Raw genomic sequence first — 20,155 nt, 5'->3', positions numbered from 1 at the left:
GTACCATCATCACAATCGTTGAGCTCTATACAATCAAAACACTCCCTAACATCCAGGGCCACCCCACCGCCTCTCCTTCCTCTCCTGTCCCTTCTGAAGAGTCTATAGCCATCCATTGCAGCACTCCAGTCATGAGAGTCACCCCACCATGTTTCTGTGATGGCGACTAAGTCATATCTCTCCCGCTGCACAATGGCTTCCAGCTCCTCCTGTTTGCCGCCCATGCTGCGTGCATTGGTGTAGATGCACTTGAGCTGGGCTATCGATTTCGCCCCCAGCATCGGCACGCCACCCCTAGGCTCATCTCTAGTGAGCCTGGTTTTATCCCTTTCCCCCTTCGTACCTAGTTTAAAGCCCTCTCAATGAGCCCTGCCAATTCATATTCAGCTCAAGACTGCTTCTAAAACAAGGAGAATGGAAAAACATCTGCAAGGATGCTCAAGTTCAGAGGAAATTCTGTCTCAATTTAGAACTGCACAAGAGGGACCTTTCTTTAAATCAAAAATGGAGATAAAAGGGTGTGTTTATGTACAGGAAATCATAGCAGCTTTTTTGCAGACTAGTATTTAAAATTATTAAAACACAATGAACATACAACCGAAAAAAAATTTGGTACAATTTTCTGTTCAGAAAAAAAGCATTTTGTTCTAAATTTTCCTGATAAAGAAGAAACATTGATTACACTAACATAATGGAATAGAAATTCCCTGACATGACTCTTAATGGTATATCATGCCTAAGAAGTCCTGTCAGTTGAAATTTAGGCTAGAACTCAATGACCTCCAGGAACTGGATTTGAAATGACTAACTCCTGAATGTAACCAGATATGCTTGCAGAAGTAGGATAAATTAAGGTTCAAGGCAAATGCTGCATATAATATAGTTAACCTCCTCACTTAGAAGCAATGTTGTTTAAGGATTTATTAAGGGATTGAGCTTCTGCTTAAACAGAAGTGACAGAGTCATTCACAAGGGTAATAAAAATAAACAAGATAATGCAAGAGAGGGAATTGCACCAACTGGTAAGGAAGTAACTGAAAAAATAATGTGGATCTTCTATTACCACTCTTTGGAAAGCAGCATGGGATCCAATATCCAAATGCAACTCAATTTAAGTAGATTTTTCAAAAAGCCTTCATTGAGGTCTCCCATAAAGGAATGTGGTCATTCAACAACAACAACAAATAATCAAAGCTTTTACATATAAGTGAATCTGTGAGGATTCAGAGAAGCAATACGATCTACAGAGCTCCATTAGAAGGCTCTTGACTGTAGCTCTGCTTCTACCAACAACCACTTTACTTTTGACAAACCTTCTGTATCTGAATGTTCTGTGTGAAAGGACTATGTTTTTTTTTCAGAAATATACCTTCTTTTCTAGACCCATTCATGAAATATCTACAGAGGGTAAAAGCCCAGGGCTGATTTCTGGTTTATAACTTATACAGGTTTCCCAGAACAGCTGGTGGTTTTAGTGCAGAGAGACTTCTAGGTCTGACTGGAAGCATCCTGTCAAAGCTGCACGGATGAAGCTTCTATTGGTAATGCTGGTATTGTAAAGTATTCCTGGATAGCACTATTAATCTTGTACTCAACAGCCATTTATTTTTTTTCAGGGTTTATCCTAACAGACTCTGAATAAACTCCTGCAAAATAATTACTATAAAATGATTTATCTAGCATGCTAACCAGTGAGCGTTGAGAATGTTCAATAGAGAATACGTTTGTTAAAGGTTCCTTGCCTGACACTGCTTATTCAAAAGTGAGGAACTGGTGGGCAGACTTTATAGATTACAGGTATTAAAGCACCCACTGGCTTTAAAAGGATAGTTCTGTTAGAAATTCCAGGCTACAATTCTTCAAGCAAAGCACTGTCCCCTTTCTGACACTCTGATGATGCTATGATGTTAAAGGTGGAATGAATTGCTCTCTGAAGTGCCTCTTTTTCTCTCTGTTGACTACAGAGGGATCCTAGAGACTAGCTTTGACATGATGCCTAACTTTCAGACAGCTGAAGTCGCAAAAGATTAATACCACCTTGTCTAACTTCATACAACAAAGCATCTGAATGTCTGAACTAAATTTTGTCTAGGGAGATTGAATCCCATGATGTCGTGAATTAGATGACTGGTTTATTATACAGATTTTATTCCCTGACAGTTCAGTTGAGGTCTAGACTGAGAATTGTGCTGAACTGCTTGGAAATTAGCTTTGCACATTGGAGTTTAGGAGAAGATTTTTTTGTCTCCTATCCACTGAAAATATTTTCTGGCCTTTGTTCAAATGCTAAAAAAAGCAGTCAGCATCAGCAGAATGTGGATGTGTTAAAAAAGAGGTCTCCCATACACTATTAAGACAAAGAAATAAGGAGAAAGGGACAAGCCAAGCTTACAAGCTTGGCTTTGTAAACTGGAAAATAAACTGTCTTCATTTCATCTAATGCCTTTCCTATGCACTCTTTGTGAACACTTGACAATTTGTAAAACCCACACAAGTACAGCAAGATTCCTTAGGCAAACAGTGAAGTTCTGCCATGACCAAGCTGTCTGCCCAAGTAACTTTCAGAATGAATGCAATTTTCTAAAGAGGAGTCCCCAGAGACAGCGCTCAATTATACCAACGCGGTCGCAGCTTAGGCAATGCCTAGCATTAACTAAAAACTCAAAGCTGACAGCAAGTCTACTCTTTCCTGTTTCATCGGTCGAATCCCTTGACTTAAACTAGTTAGAGATGTACCAGTAAACTGCTGGTTATTGTTGCTGCCACAAATGGCCCGATTCTGTTCACTCACTACTTTGCTCTTATTGCTAAGATCGATGAAAGGGCTATTTAAAATTGTTTCCGTTTCCTCCCACCTAATTCCATCCCAGGTGTCAGCTAATCTAATGCTCACTCACTGTGGCCCGGGCAAAGGGCTTTGGTCATCTTTATTCATCTGTTGCCACTTGCCTTTGTATTTGTGCTAAGGAATTCACAATCTAATTTCTTTGTCCTTTGCTTGTACTCAGTGCACAGCACAGACCAATCTGTGAGTACTGCTCTGAGATGGTATAGCAATATGAATAAATGGAAACAGTAATAAACTCCTCTGTAGTATTTACAGAACAGTATCACTGTGGCCTTGCAGTGTAGGAATAATAATTTTGCACAACTGACTTCCATTTGGTGGCAACCTGCCCGGTCATGACACTTCGGTTTCATTTCGGCTATTACCCTAATTGTCCAGGAAAGGAATGCACTGTTTACTTGAAAAGTCAAAAAATAATATGAACCAGAGAATTCCCTGACTGCTATTATACTCGAGAAAGACAACTGTAATGCATTACAGACACTGCTGATTTCTGGTACTGCTAGTAACAGAACTGCAAATAGAAGCACATTTATTATAATTTAAGGGGACCTACATGAAGTCACAAATTAGCCCACATTCTACAAATCAACAATTAAGATGAAGACTACTTGCTACAATATAAACTTATAATGGAGTAATAATTGCCCTACAGGTTTTGTGATGAGATTAGATAGGCAGGAATGTTTTATGACTAAAGGGAAAGAAGAGGAATAGGCTTGTCCAAATGGGAGAAATTGCCTGATTTCACTTGGGAGCAGAGGAAGTCGGAGGTACTCCAAAGATGAAATTAGAAGAAAACAGAAGACAAACACTGTAAGCATGGAAGACCACTGCAAAGCACTCTGTGCAAAGATGAGCAGGTCAAACTTCTCTTGGAGTAGAACTTTTTTCCAACGTATGATAGAAAAGGTTATTTTGCATTTCTCATTTGTCTTAATCAGTGGTAAGTTATATTTTTAGAAAATATACTTTGTACAACATGTATTTTGCAATCCAGTTTTTGTGGTAAGTTATATTTTTAGAAAATATACTTTGTACAAAATGTATTTTGCAATCCAGTTTTTAAAAAAATCAGTGTAACTTTATAGTAGTAAGTATCATTGCAAACACTAAGCATCAGCTCCAGCCTCCTTTACCTACAATGAAAGAACAGCTATAACTTAAACCTAACTCTTCTGTTTTCCAAACCAAATGCTTCAGTTGGCTGTGAAGAGCCCAGCAATGACAAAGAAACTGAAGTCCAAATCAGCAATGTTCCTTTCAAACCTTTTGTTAGGCTCCCCCTTTTTCGAAAGCTTTGATAAATATATAGGGACAGATCTTCAGCTGATGCAAGCAGTCGAAGCTCCAACAATTAATGGGATGACGTGCAACATGCTTTACAACTTTCACTAGCAGAAGCTCCACCCAAGTTAACTTCATAGTTACTCAATTCACTTCCTTTACTTTGGGAAATAGCTCGCATGCAGTAAATACTTCTGTTACTTTGCTGTCTAAGCCACTTGGCAGTTTTTGTAGACAGGTAAGTCACTTTAGTACTGTTTTGTTACTGATGTGTACAATAAAAGTGCCTGATGACTTAGCACTGTTGCCAAAACTTTACACTTAGTGTTTCTGATCTTCGAGTGATTGCTTTCTTTTTGTTACGGTTTCATTAACATATGTTCATAAACACATGTACATACACTGTTATTCCGTGAGGTGCTTAAAGAGTCAACAGTGACTTTCTATAAATCAATAGTAACACTGATAATATTACAGAAATATTGAAATTTCATCCTTTTCATATTTATCTTTTTTCGTACTGTATAACATGATGCTGGATTTATGCAGTTGTTGCTTACAGCTCTAAATGACGTCTTAAAAATCCAGTACATAATTTACGCTTAAGTGCACAGAATATTCACTGCTGTAGTCTCCACAAAATCATTTACTCTAGATTGTGGCTCACACAAATCAACCAAAACAGCTTAGATCCCAGTATGCCGCAACCCATCATCTCACAGAACCAGACAGATTGCCTCTCAACTCTCAAAGTTTTGAGGTATCAAAATAGTTGCTGTTTTCATCTCCATTCACATCAAATGAAAAATGCACCATTGATATTATTTTTGAAACATGATAAATCTCTCTATAAGAGTTGACTAAATTATATTTCCTTGTAGAGCTGAAAAACATTTCCAAACCTCTTATTTTGCTTACAAATTTGCTGATACTCCATCAATCATGCCCCATGAACAATACACTTCAATCTGGAATTGGACCCAGAATCCAGCTGACTCATTTAAGTGCTTGCAACCTCCCAGTTGTACAAAACTTCAGCACTTCAGCTGGCAATCATTTAAAGAAGAAGGGGAAACAGTATTCTTAAAATTTCTTTCATGTAATAAAACCTGACTGGTAATTTAAGATCTTGCCATCCGTATGTGACTTCTGGATCAATATGCCTTACTAGCAGGGCTTTCAAAGGCTCAATTCATAAAAGCCCTGTATGCCTCATTTATGGAGGTACGCTGTAAAACTGCCTCCATGGAAGCACAGTGCACAGCCTGTCCTTTCTCATCCTCACAGGTGGAAGGCATGCCTCAGTGCAACTCAATAACGATGGGATTTTTTGAAAACTCCCGGGGGACTAAGGAGCACCGTTGCCATTAATTTGTGCTCCTAAGTCACTTGGTAGCTTTAGAAAGTTCCTCTCTTTCCCCACGTTTTTCATGACTTCGAAGCAAAAGAATCGCAACATACAGGTTTAATGATCTTGACCGAGATTCTGTTGCGCAGCTACAGGTTGTGAGTTTCCAAATACAGCATAAAGGAGTCTCATCTGTTGAAAGGGCACGCGCTCCTTTTCAGAAAACTTTGGTCCCCCATTACAGATTCTTAAATTTTTCAGGGAAAAACTGATGCATCGGGTTTAGTTAGTTGGCATTTCTATTTATGTGTTATGGATTTGATTTGGAATTACAAGGTCGGGGCTTTTTGGTTTTAGCTGTTCTATTGCAGAGTGTCTACTTCAATGTATCCATCACTGCTGGCACCAACCTGCCACACCTCTCCCACACTAGATACAGTGCAGAATTATTAAACAATGTCTGTGGTTTGGTGCAGCAATTGGTTTGCTAAGAAAGCTGGCTGCAGTAGATCATGCAGAAACTGAACAGCAGGACAAAGCAAGCAGGGCTCCCTGAAGCAGAAAGATGAAGGTTTTCGACACGAAAAGGGAAGAGCTGGATAGGATCTTATAGCAAGACTGGGGAGATTTGCAATGAGACCTCTCAGATAGAGAAAACAAGCTGAACTTGAATACTTCAGAAGATATGCCCTGAGGTATAGAAGTGCCTTGAGCCAAAATCTAAACAAGTCTTCACTGTGGTAAAGAAAGAGAAGGAATTATATCTTTTCTCCATCTTGTATGCGTTGCACCACTACAGAGCAGTGCTACCTCAGAATCCAGCGTTGGTGTGTATGATACTTACGCAGGCCTTTAAAAAAAATAAGGTTCTTGCTGCTGACATTATTTTGTCTTCTACAGCCTGGAAGTGCACACAGAAAATCTTCTTTCCTTCTTGTCCCATCTTCTCCTCATTCTTGTTCTTCATTTTCCAAAAATGATTTTGCTCACCAATGCCCTTCGGGCTCGTTTGAGTCATGCCAGAAAACGGGACTAGCTTCCACCTGAACATACACTCATTTATCTTTGCATTTGATAATTTTAAATGTTAATTGATCAAGCTATTTGCATTTCATTCAATTTTCACAATTCACTGAACTTCCCTCAGTCTTACTTGGTTTCTTTGCCGGTTCAACAGATTATCCATCTAGTTAGTTCAGTCTGGTTGATTGAGTGGCTATCTGATTAAGTTTGATTGCTCTAGTTAATCAATTGGATTGTAAATATTTATTCCAATCACTTTCTAACTGGTCAAACTCTTTAATCATTTCCACTATCTAGACCAATTATTCCTGCCTGATATCCTGTCATTTGTTTTCAGTGTTACCAGTTTATTGCCATCTCTCCTTTCCTCATCTCTCCCTCTCTCATTTATTCTTTTGCTCACACAGTCTGACTCCTATCCTTTTTGCTTGATCATCTCCCTCTTCTGTTCTGACTTTCTAAGCTTCCTCGCTGTCTCTCACCTCTTCTCAAAGACCACTGTAATTCTTCACAAACATGAATCAAGTTGCATAGCCAGGTCTTAACATCTTCAAACATCAGTCCTGTTTAAATCAAAAACCTTTCCTTCAGCTAGCAGGGAAGTTCATGGATCTATATAAAACAAAACTCAGAGCAAAACTACCCCTGACTTTGTTTTAGCAAAATCAAGGTTCTGCATGCCCTCTGTTACAGGCTACCAGCCTTTAGAAAATGTAGGGGTTTATTATGGAGAGAGAAAGGGACAGAGAGAGACTGTCATCTACTTACACAATGGAATCAGCTTGCATAAATCTTTGAATCTGGAGTAATACTGGTTTAAAATCATTGGGTCATCTGTAAATCATCATTGTCCTCCCCATTCTCAAGTGATAATAGTGAATCCTATGATTGTTTCAATAAATCCAAGCAGTTAAAACATCACAAGAACTAAGTGGCAGCAATTAATAGTAATAAAAATAAGTTCAATTTGGGGAAAGCAGATTACAGAGTTCATTTTCTTTCCCTGAATCAATGGCTCCCCCGTTGAAATAAGCCTTAATTAAGGTAGAAGGTCAGGATAAAAATCATATACAGCATTAAAAAGATAATGTATTGGCCAATTCTTCAAGGTGTTAAAAAGTACTTAAGACCCACAACTGCCAACATTTGCAGGGGAACTGAGGGATTTGCAGTGTGTCTCAAGCAGTTTCCAGCACCTCTTATGAGCAGGCCCTTCTCTTTTGATTATTAAAGCTTTGGCTTTTAAAGGCTGAGATTTCTCAGTTCTGTTTCTTAACCCAAATCACCTAACCTTTTTTGAATTAGAGTAGATGAACCTGCCCACTCTGGTAAGACAGTAACTTTGTCTAAGAAACATCCACATTCGGTCCTGCTGTGGCAGATTCCCGCCCCTCCACCCTCCCTACGAATGCATCAATTTTAAAGACCAGTTTTATGAGCATTATTACACCACCTAAAACATTTCTTTATACCTCCCTCCTCATATCTTAAAACCCCAAATATATCATCAGTTGATTGCTAAATAAAACCACAGAACACTAGGTCCCATTCACCAACACACTGGCATGACAGACCTATGAAAACTAAATGCTCTAGATATTCAGGTTCATCTCCCTCCCCTTTCATGAGTACACTGATGTTTTAAACAGATTAAATTATTTAACACAACCATCACTGTCTAAATTTGGCTCCACAAGAAGTAGGTGTTCACAGTCAGCAACAGAAATGCATAATCACTAATTCATTACTGTAAGAAGCTACTCTACCACTAATTGAGTTACTGTGCCTTTTCTAGAAGCAATATTAGGACTAAATTTGCTTAATTTTTTATTCCTAGCGTTACTATAACTTAATTTAAAAAAGATGAAAATGAAAAATGAAAACAAAGATAAGCCCCATAACAACTGCATTAAATTTATTTTACTTAAATGGGCACAAACCACAAGTGAAATAATTTTCACTTTGGAATTACCTTAAAATGATTTAACTTCACTACAGCTACCGCACTCATCTGTAAAGCAGTTTTTTCTCCAACACAAGATCCCTGGAGGATTAAAACACTAGCAGGTTAGAGATGGTTTTTGGCACACAACCTGAAGTCAGAATAATCAGTCATACCTCATGGGGGAGCAGAGGTGAATAGGGAGGAAGGTGGTTGCCAAAGCATTTGGAAACAACTACTCTTAAAATAGCAAACCTTTTCCAAATGCCTACTTAGTGAAATTAGATCCACAGGAAAACCAGCTCAGTGGAACTGTATAAATAGCACAGGCCACTCCAAGGAAAATGCAGCCAATCTGCCTTACTTTATTTATTTTTTTTTTTTAAATGAAGGATACTCAGAACTTAATCCAAACATACTGAATAATTCCCACTGACTTCAATTAACTCTGGATCTATCCTCTGGCTTGGTAAGCTCCTTAACCATGGCATTAATGCCAAAGGAAATTCTCCAGCTTCCTTTACACAAAAATGACCTGGATAGGCCAAGTAAGTATTATGGTAAATGTTGATCCTAAACCTCAAAGAGAGACAACTACTTCTGACATTTAAGACTACTTTTTTTTTTTTTTTAAATCATGTCTATTTCTCAGTTTTATAACAACAGCACAATACTGACTGTGCTCATTGTTCTGTTCACCTGTTCCCCTGAATTTCTGGGCAGTGGTGGATCTCCAGACCATATAAGATGACACAGCTGGTTTCAGTGAAGGTACGTGTCTTCTCTCCACTGTCCCATGATTACAACTAAACAAATAATTAATAAAAAAAAAATTGACACAATTAAGTTAGTTGCTTCATAAATCTTCTGTAAACTTCTTGCAATTTTACTCAAGCGAAACTTACTTAAAAGTTACACAATTTTTTAAATTAATTAATTATTAACATCAAAATTAGCTGTAGGTGTGTCATGTGGGACTTCAATTAGAAACCCGTGTTTAAATTTTTTACAGTGAGAACAAACAATCACTGGAACAATCTCCTCAGGGACGTGGTGGAGTCCCCATCACTGGAGATTTTCAAGATGCAGCTGGTCAGGGTGCTAGTTAATCTCATCTAGGCTCCCTTTCCCACGAAACGTTGGACCAGATGATCTTTTGAGGTCCCTTCCAACCTGGGCTGTTCTATGATTCTATCAGATACTGTGATACTATTTCAGTTCTCGGTTTGGAAAAGGTTAACTTTACTAGGCAATTTTCCAGTAGGAAGCATCAAGAACTCATTTTGAAAAGGGGCTCACTGGTATTTCATTAAGTTCAGTTAACCACAGCATCCTGTCAGCAAATTAATTTATAAGACAAACTGCAGAAAGTGAGCGTACGTGGGAAAACTGAAATGATACATATTCAGGTTTTGTCTGAATACACAAAAACATCATTTTAGTAATGATTCAGATACATAAGTAATCCTGTTTGGAGAAAGCCCTTATTGATTTCCTGCAGTTGATTCATAAACCTGTTGCTAGACTATTTATCAAATGGAATCATGAAAAATTCTATCTGGCAGTTGCTCATATTTCTTCATACATGTTGCAAGTCCATATTCTTATTCTTCCCTCACTATCTCTTTTTCCAGTAAAATCACCTTTAGGTGAACAAAATTTTTCCTTTCTTGAGAGGTCCTCTGCTGGGGATCAAGGATTTTGCTTTTAGTACAACCTTAACTTCAACTTTCAAAAATTTGCATATGTATTATAACCATGAGATCATTATAGAACTACTTACCAGCTCTGAAGGTAATGAGTATATTTCTATGTACTTTCAGTATCTACTGAAAAAAGCTATTGCTGAGTGGACAGAAGCATTAACTTAATCAACAACATACAGTATCTCCCCTCTCCAAAATAAATGTTTTCTATGTTGCTTACTGAGCTTGAAAACTTGAAAGCTAAGTGCTTCCTCTTGGACAGGCTGAGTGTCTGAAATAACTGCTTTTAACAGCCTTGGAGCATCATTAAACCTTTAATGTGTTTTAGAAGCGTTTGATCTCCACGTCCCTTACTTAAAAAGTTACTTAGAATTGGTAAATCGAACATTGCTAAGTAAAACAATGTCTTGTCATTTACTTGTGCTTACTATTAAGTACTTTAATTAAGACTTTCGGAAATAAGTTAGCAAATTAATTAATTTACAACTGCAATAAAAAATCAGTAAGAAACCCATTAAATATCATTAATAAGTCAATACATTACTTAGGAAATGAACTCTATTTTTATTACTAGAAATTACCATCAACTATAAAATGCCACTGTACCAATTACTTCACTTGTAGAAGGAACGAATTCTTAACTGACATTATTAAATTAATATATTACTTCTTTGCAATTTGTAATTATTTTTTTTCTTTGGATACTGCACTTATTTAAATAGTAAGTTGTAAGAAAGAAAATTAGACAATCAATAGTTTAGGTTTTACACACTAACAAACACAATCTGCTTCACATTTAAGACAGTAATTGAAAGTCAATTGGCTGTAGGACTATGGGCAATGCTACCTGTTAACTGTCCTGATCCAAAACCTTTAGAAGTCCAAGCAGCCTTTCTATTGACTGTAGGGGCTTTCTGATCGGAATCTAATCCTATGGTTCAGGAAAATTTTCTGTAAAAAAACCCCAACACTTAGCAAATGTCAAGTGCTAAAAAGCCCTTAAAGAATTAAAGCCAGAGGATGGAGTGCATGAGAAGAATGGTGGTGGTGAACTACAGCAATGATAAGAGATGCACCAAATACAGTTTTGGCCAATCCTGAGCATTTAAAAAACAAAACAAAACAACACAACAAAAAAACAAACAAAAAACCAAACCCAAATTAAACCCCTCAATCTGCAAGGGCTTTCCTTTTGTCTATCAAGCGAACCCAATCAAGACCAATTATATGATGGGAATTGGGAAACGTGAAGATATTCAAGCAACAAATCACTTTGATTTTCTAATCTGCTGCGCTGTCGAATGAAGAAAGGGAAATGCAGAGTACAATTAAGACATTGCAATGATAGACTTATGTTTCCACTCAACAATTTTTAGTTAGATGGGATATGAATCTAGAATTTTTAAATTTAGAATTGGAAAAAAATTCAGAATTTTATCAGCATCTGAATTTATTTTCTTAAATTTTAATTTCCCATTCAATCCCAAATATGCTGTAATTTTTTCAGTTCAAATGCAATAAAAATCCCATCTTTTCCATGATTAAAGAACTCAAAAAATGGAATTCCCAATGCTCCAAATTAAATCCCAACCTCAACCTTCTACCTTCTTCAAAGCCCCTGTTGGCATCTAATTCAGATCCAAACCTGTAACCACCTACGGAAATCGAAGCCTAATTTCCTAAGATTGTCTATGTGCCTTTATTTATTTTTAAAATGTGTATATGGTCTTTAAAAGGCTTAGAAAAATTAGGCTGAAGGCTTGTTACTGTTTTTCAGATGTTTCTTTCCCAAATTTACCCATGTTTTAGGTGCTTCAGTGACATTAAGGTATCCACGTAGCTAAGCTGCCCAAAGGCTTCTAACAGCTGCAGAAAAGTTACGATTTAGATTAATCTTTTCTTTTGCTTTCCCTATTTCCTCCAAGCCTAAGGTAATACCCTTGGCTGCTCATCACCACGTTCTTTTCTAGTAAAAGGACACAGTACCACATCTTCAGCTCTGTGCAAAAGGCTTAGCATTTCAACCAACTGAAAAAAGAACCAGTGGTTTTCTTCCCTGGTGGTATTATTCATACACCGTGTCCTGTAAGCAGAGCAGGAGAGTAGCCAATTGCTACAAATCTGTAGACAAAAATGAGAGATTTGTTCCTTCTTTTGCTCACAATGTATCTTAATAGCCTCAGCAACTGACATCTGTCATCTGCAGAACGGTGCGCAGTACTGGTATGAGCTCACTTAGCCAACATTATCCTTTCACTCAGCTGACTGTCCTTCACCTACGGCTCCCCAAGCACTCCCAAGAGAAGAATCCATGTACCTTCATGGGAGCTGAGTATCTCCTGTAGTCTGTCATAAAATTTGTTGCAATGAATTCCAAAAGCACTGTGGATTTGAATGACTTCTGTCCCATTCACTTTTTTGTTTTGGGGAGTTGCAACACTTTCCTTTCAGCCTTAGAGAGACACCAAGATGTGTTCCGTACACCAGCAGCAGAACAGGTACATTCTGTCTGAACATGCTTTGTGCTTTCAGTACAATGTCAGGCTGTTCCTTGTTGGAGCTTAGAGATCACCTTTATGCACAGACAGTGCAATAAACCCCTTAATACAACTGGCCTTTGTGGAGAGCAACGTAAATAGCCAAAACAATGTATATTCTCCAGCAGATTTCCCTGTCCTAGACAGGTTGAAAAGAAGGACATGCAGCTCAACTCAGCAGTACTCCAAATAAATAAAATGGACAAAATGTAATGTGTTATGTTCTATAAGTAGTAATATTCTTCACTGACATGCCACCTAAATATTTCAGTATGATTCACAAGCTCCATAAAGCTGGTAGAACTAAAATGCAGCTGCTTCTGGCAAGAAGCACTAAATTTACATACTTGAATTGATAACGGAGCTTGTATTTAAAAAAGTAACCCCCATTAAGGTTGCCCATTATTAAAATTCCATGCACTACATTGAGCTATTAGGGGTTACTCAGCAATAACTGCTTTGGAACATTGTCAAAGAAAGGCATATTTTATTAGAATCAAGTTTTCCACAGTTGTTCAAAAGAACAGCCCTGAAATTGGTTACCATGAACATCAAAAAGATGACTTGCAAGCTATCTGTCTAGGAACCACTCATCTGTTCTACTTTCTGCTGCAGAAAGTGAAGTTGCCAGGATAGGCATCTGGCAAGCCAGGATGAATACTGCTTTGGTTCTCCCAAAATGAAATTTTCCTAGAAATTCTTTCCAAAGGGGAAAAAACCCAATAAATCTTGTTTCCTTCAAGAAGTTAAAAACTTCTAAGGCAACATTAGAAAAATTCTTCCCTGAAAGGGACCCTATTTCTTTTTTATTTAAACAACTGATTTGATGAGAAGCTTTCATTCTGTGAAGGTTCTGTAACAGTCAAAAATCATGCTCCTCTCCAAAAAGGCATCAAAAGACTATGAGCTAGAAGCAATAAAATGCTCTACGTTACCTGTACTGCAGTTCTTCATCGCAAAGGAATCCACAGCTGCTACGCTCTTGTTCCCATTAGCAACATACTCCAGTGAGATCCGAAATGGTTTCTCTAGATGTCCAACTCTCCTTTGAAGCAACACCCATCTGGTCTCATCATACAGCGAGAGGAAACAACAAAGGAGAAGAGTGGTAAGAAAGGCTGCTTTACAAGGACCAAATCCCCCAAAGCAGCAGCTCCACATGTGGCTAGTCATACTGTGCCTCCTACCCCAGCCCTCACTCCCCTCAGGGTGCCCCATGGTCAGGGCCTTTCCCTCCCATGGATTTTGCAAAAGCAAGCTTCTAAGCACCAAGATTTCCACCCAGCTAAGATGTGGAAAACCCAGCTAAATAGTAGCTTATTGCTTTCTTCTGTCACACTTCTGTGCTCCCGGATTTCTCACAGATGTCTGCCTGCTGTTTAAAAGAAGCCTAACTTTCTTTGCAAAGCAAGCTGTGGAATCTGTAGCGCACATGCACATCCTCTACATACAACTCTGCCTGCTTCTCACCGGCAAAGTCTCTTAGTCACTCAGGCAATAAGCCAGTCTCCAGGGCTTGCTCAACAGCTATAATTCCCAGCACTGCATCGCTGGTTGAGGTAACATGCTTTGCTTCTAATGGGGCTGGCTGGAGCATCTACATGGGCATGAAGCACTACAACTAAAACATGCCATTTCTCCTCCTCGCAGTTCCTCCCCCCAGCCTCCCAAACAAACAAACAAAAAGTCCCACCAAGTAAATCAAGGAACTAAGGAACTGGATTAGCAACCCTGGAGACTAACATCCACACTCCAAGAGTGTTTCAACTTAGTCTGCTTGTTGCCAAGAGTAAATGAGAACAAAAAGTCTGCATGAGCTTAATTCACTCTCTGAGACGCTAGAAGACATCAAGGCCTGGCTGTCTTTAACGTCCACCTTCTCCCCTCTGATCAGCTGGGTCTGCTGCTCTGCCTGAAACACTTTGCCAGCCAGCAGAAGAACTTCTTCTAGCCCCTCAGCTGTTACACATCACCTCTGATTTAACTTTCATATGTTCTGTGTCCAGCAAGACATGTCTAAAGGTAGACAGTAAAAATATAAGTATGTGTCTTTTCCCCAATATACTAGAATTCTGATCTGCAAGGAACACTTTGAGGAATAAAATACTGGTATGGTAACATGCTCTGGCCCATTTCACCTTTCATCCTTGGGCACAGGCTGCCAGTAAAACCACTTGTTGACACCATTTGTGAAGGGCTACTTCCCAAGAGGCGTGTATTACTTTGGCAGTGATACAGAACCCATCACCCATTTCACCCCAGTGCCTGCTCGCTAACCATAAACATGATCAGAGACAGGAGATTCTGTAAAGCCACTCAGTCACTACTAATCCACTTTTTCACATTTCTCTTCTGTTACAGGAAAAGATGCAGCACCAAGGAAAAAACACTTCTTTTTAGCGTACTGTAACTGGTCAGCAGCAGCCAAACAAGACAACAGGGGTCTAATAAAGCCTATTAGGAAATGCTCTTTACAGCTCCAGCTGCAATTTTTAACAGATGAGAACGAAAACTTATTGTGTTCCTTCAGTTGCTTTCAAACACCAATATTAAACATTTTTGAGGAAGACTGTAACTATTTCTAGCTGACATAATGGGTCAGGGGCAATGCATTTTTCACTGGTCTTATAAAAACGTTTCCACATCAAGTATTCCCATCACTCCCCGGTATATGGGTTTGTGCTTGTATGTGGGCTGTGCACAAGAACACATTTTTCTTGAGGGAGGAAACCCACTGGAACATATGTTCTGAACAAAAGAAACTACACAGTTTAGCTGGCATCCGTAACAAGAACCTTCTTCTCCAGAAGTATGCCAAAATTTGGATGTTACCAAGTTAAGACACACTTCTGAAAGGAAATAAAACAACATGTGTGTATGACATTTGCACTAACCAACCATCACTTGTGCCTGCTACAAGCATGGGTTAATCCCAAGTCGCAGACCCTATACCACTAGCAGCTAGGAGACTTTTCTTTGCTCCAGAGGCAGACACACTGTTTATCTCATCAAGGACACAACGATGTCATTACGCTCTGCTGAATTGGACAAAATTCCCAGCAGGCAAGGAAGCTGCCAACAGGTAGGTATGTTAAAGACCTAAAGAAAAGTCCTAAGCAAGGGCTGCATAAAGACCCTGCCAACAGCTAATGCAGTTCAAGTTGCCACTCAGAAAAGCGAACATGGCTTTTTAATGATTTACTAGGTTTCTTCCTCCCTCCTTTTCCAGCAAGAAGAGTGAAACTAGACTGCTAAGTTTCATTTTCTGTTTACAGTTATTTTCATTTCCACATCTCATCTTCCGACTTCTGTGCTCGAGGTTCCCACTTGAGAAGGGGATGTTGGCATCCTCACTCCTTTTCCGTTCCCCTCCCCCAAACAGATAAATCTGCTTTTACTGAAATTAAATAAAATAAAGCATTGAGAGTATTTTAAATGCCTAGCTTCTGTGTGCGTTATTTCTTTTGATGTCATCTCAAGTTAGGTATATTGTAGGAATTAGAGGATACAAAATTCCCTACAAATAGAGTAAAAAACCACCCTAGATTTAATTTTGGTTATGAAATACAGAAGCATCTGTATGTCATGAAAATCGTTTTCCTCAGCTTCAGAAGACTGATGGATTTTAATTCCAAGTATGCAGTGGCTCTCAACAATGATTTCCATTTCTGTGCTACTGCTAACCCTCTGGATAAATGTTCCAGGAGTTTTAGGAATTGCTTTTCTGAGTTACTGGTGCAATAACTTTAGTTTGAAATTCTCAGGCCTCTCATAGTTTACCACAGAAACTTTATTAACTCCCAGAGCTGTTGCCAAGCAGGTATTTTATATCACCGCAATGCAAGACTGGAAAAGGCAGACTCACTCAAGCCCAGATTCATTACAAAATATATTCATATTTTGTGGTACAAATTCCTGCAATAGGTTGTCTGAGATTCAAAAATTCATGTGAAAAGAAATCCCAAGTATCAGCCTCTTTCTTCAGAGACATGAAAATAAATGAGCTAAAAATGACACTAACTGGTGCATTTATCAGGGACACTAAAAATAGCTACTGGGTCAGTAGAGACACCCGCAGGCAAATTCTGATGGGACTCAATTCTGTGGCAGAACAGGGACTCTGATCTCCAGACCTTTCCATACAACACCCTGTATTTAACAGACCCGTACTCATCTGCAGGTCCTGTACTACAGGCTTGCTAGATCTACTTCAGTATAACTGATATGCATTAGATGTTAATTAGGAGTAGCTTTATTAAATTTCTATTAGTGGCCTATATGTTACAAGTCTAATTTTAGAAAGCATTTTAGCAAGGTAACAGAAAAGCTACTTCAGTGATCTTTTGAGATAGATGGGGAAATACCATGTGTGGAACCTTTTCATACTGAAATCATGCGTAACCAACCTGATAGCTCTCTATGCTGAGATGATCGGCTTGGTGGATGAGGGGAGCAGTGGATGTTGCTTATGTTGACTTCAGTAAGGTTTTCAATGCTGTCTCCCATCCCATCCTCACTGACAAACTGATGGAAGTACACACTATGTAAGTGGACAGTGAGGTGGACTGAAAACTGGCTGAACTGCCAAGCTTAGAGGGTTATCGTCAGTGGTACAAAGTCCAGCTGGAGGCCAGTCACTAGTGGTATACCTCTGGGCCAACAGTGGAGCCAATAATGTTTTCTGTCTCCATTAATGACCTGGATAATGGGACAGGCTGCACCATCAGCAGGTTTCCAGCAAGTTTGGGAGGAGTGGTTGATACACAGAATGGTTGGGCTGCCACTGAGAGAGGCCTTGACAGGCTGGAAATTTGGGCCAACAGGAACCTCATGAAGTTCAACAAAGGGAAATGCAAAGTGCTGCCCCTGGGGAGGAACAACCCCATGCACCAGCACAGGCCAGAAAGCAGCTTTGCAGAAGAAGGCTTGTGGGTCCTGGTGGACAAAATGTTGAACATAAGCTAGCAACGTGTCCTCAATGACAAGGAAGGCCAATAGCTTCCTGGGCTGCACTGGGAACAGCAGATCGAAGGGGTGATACTTCCCCTCTATTCAGCGCTGGGGAGACATACCTGGAGCACTGGGTCAAATGCTGGACTTTCCAGCACAAGAAAGACATGGACTTACCAAATTGAGTCCAGCAAACAGCCACAGAGATGATTAAGGGACTAGAGCATCTGACATACAAGAAGAGGCTGAGAAAATTGGCATTGTTTAGCCTGGAGAAGAGGAGGCTCAGGATCTTATCAATGTTTATATGTTATGGGAGGATGGAAAGAAGACAGAATCAGACAGTGTATCCAGCGAAAGGACAACAGGCAAGCACAAGGCACATTTGCTTGGATTGAGAGACAAGAAATTCCATTTAAACACAAGAGGATGTGTACTTTAAGGATGATTGAACACTGGAACAAGTTGCCCAGAAATCTTAAGGAGTCTCCATCCTTGGAGATATTCAAAACCTGACTGGATATGGCTCTGGGTAACCTGCTTTAGCTCACCCTGCATTGAGCAGGGAAGGTGGACTAGTCAATCTCAGAGGTTCCTTCCAACCTCAACCATTCTGCAATTCTGTGAAACTTAGGTCCCAAAAGCAAATTACAGCAGATAACAGATTGCTCCTGTTATCCTCCGCATAACCTCCAAGCACTCTACAGAGTGATGAATCAGACTGGTAAGCTGACAACTGCAAGGACAAAGGCATCAGTTACTGTGCACATAGCTATCATCTCCGCACAGCCTTCAACATCAAAACCTATTTTTACCACAACATTGGCCATAATAACCATGGTGATCTCTCTAGATACTGCCTCAAGCAACAAAAAAGACCACAGTTTAACATCTTAATTTAATCCTTTATGCTGTAAAGCAACACACTATGTTGTATTGTTTAGGCACTGCTCAGTGCCTTGATACAGCAGGCCAGATCCACCCAACAGGACCTTCACTGAAGTTACAGTAAGAAAGAAGTTGGCTCAGATATCTAGAATCTGCGATATACATAGATTTAGACAGAAACTACTAATAGCATGGTTTTCAGTGACAGAGTCACTCAAAATCCTAGATCCAAATATTTTCAGACTTTAGACAAGTTCAGACCTGGATATATTATCTAGAGAGAATTTGTTGCTCAAAGAAAGCCTGGGCAACACCCAGAATTTCTCTTACGAGGCTGTATTGCTCTTCTCCAAAACAGAAAATACTGCTGACAGAACCTGAACACAGTACAAGGGCTGAATTTTCAAACGACCTTCTGTATACTCATTCACACTCCTTAATGTGAAGGTATGCTAGAAACCACCTTGGGCCTCACACAGTCCTGCAAGGGTTAGGTGTTAGATCCTGAACAAGCCAAAGTACTTCTCTGTAACCTAACTTTTCTTAAACCTCCCATCCATGACTCAGTTTGCCAGGTACCAGGTTTTGCTCCCCTGCTTCTATTTCACATGTAGTTACCCAGTTTCAGAAGCCATAATCCGTTTTCATAGAAACTTAATTTCCGAGAGATATTTATAGTTTAGACACTCTTCGGTTGTTCATGCAGCTTGTAGCTTCAGGAGGAACACATTCCTGATTAATTCTAATCAATACACTAATGCTTTAGATGCCATTTTGCATGCTCCTCTGGGTAATGCCAGCACTGATTAATTGCAAGTACAAGTCAGGATGCTCTCTCAGAGGCAGTGAATTAAAAAAAAAAAAGTGCTAGAACTCTCAAGTAAAATCTCAAGTCAGAACACTTGCATCCTGCATTTGCCTGCCTTCATGGATAAATGATTTTGAATCCAATTAACACATACATACTCATTGGGTGCTCTTTCATCCTGCTAAAGAGGGGTTTAAAAATGCTTGATTCCAGCAAGCTTTGGGACTTTGGTCTTGACATCCCATGTACAGCAACCATCTTTGTGACCATTCCCCAGATATCCGTCTACATCTGGAAGGTAGAATTAATTTCCGTGCCATCAGCCAGCCTGACACCTGTGTTGCCACCTATGTCGCCACCTATGTCTTCAGTACAGTGCACTGTTGGTTCGCACCGGCCCCTAGGCATAAGTTAAGTTTCACCCAGAACATTATCCCAGCCTGGCTCTGATCCCAGCCTGGCTCTGATAAAGCCACTTCTTTCTCACATTTAGAGGCCAATTTGAAAGCAAAAGTCTTCAACATATGAGAAGAATATGGAAACAATTAGCAAAAAACAAAGAACCAACCCTTAAATCCTATTGCCTGATACATAGAAAATGAGGGCTAAATGCACTTGAACTGTGGTGTGGGAAATGGAGAGCTGCATGGCCCCTCCTGGGTCACGATTCAGCTTGTGCACTCCCAGCAGCTATTAATAGGAGGTTGAGGGAAGATAAGAACTTTGAACTATCCCCTCTCCTTAAGAAAAAAGCTCTCTGAATTCAAGCTGTGTTTTGTTCTCTCATCTCCACTCACCACTGAAAAAAATTGTGGAAT

At 39.4% G+C, this 20,155-nt stretch overlaps 1 protein-coding gene across 1 annotated transcript in view; it reads right to left on the bottom strand.

The window, feature by feature from the left end:
- ALK (anaplastic lymphoma receptor tyrosine kinase) overlaps positions 1 to 20,155 on the bottom strand; it is a 245,971-nt gene that overhangs the window by 98,538 nt on the left and 127,278 nt on the right. Inside the window, exon 4 of the mRNA XM_019473734.1 lies at positions 13,627 to 13,754. Coding sequence (XP_019329279.1) covers positions 13,627 to 13,754 — 128 coding nt within the window. The remainder of the gene's footprint in view (positions 1 to 13,626; positions 13,755 to 20,155) is intronic.

The sequence above is a fragment of the Aptenodytes forsteri genome, unplaced genomic scaffold (genome assembly GCF_000699145.1).
Source record: "Aptenodytes forsteri isolate BGI_AS27 unplaced genomic scaffold, ASM69914v1 Scaffold280, whole genome shotgun sequence".
Lineage (NCBI taxonomy): Eukaryota > Metazoa > Chordata > Aves > Sphenisciformes > Spheniscidae > Aptenodytes > Aptenodytes forsteri.
The sequence above is the reverse complement of the archived record's forward strand: the minus strand, read 5'-3'. Positions and strand labels throughout refer to the sequence as shown.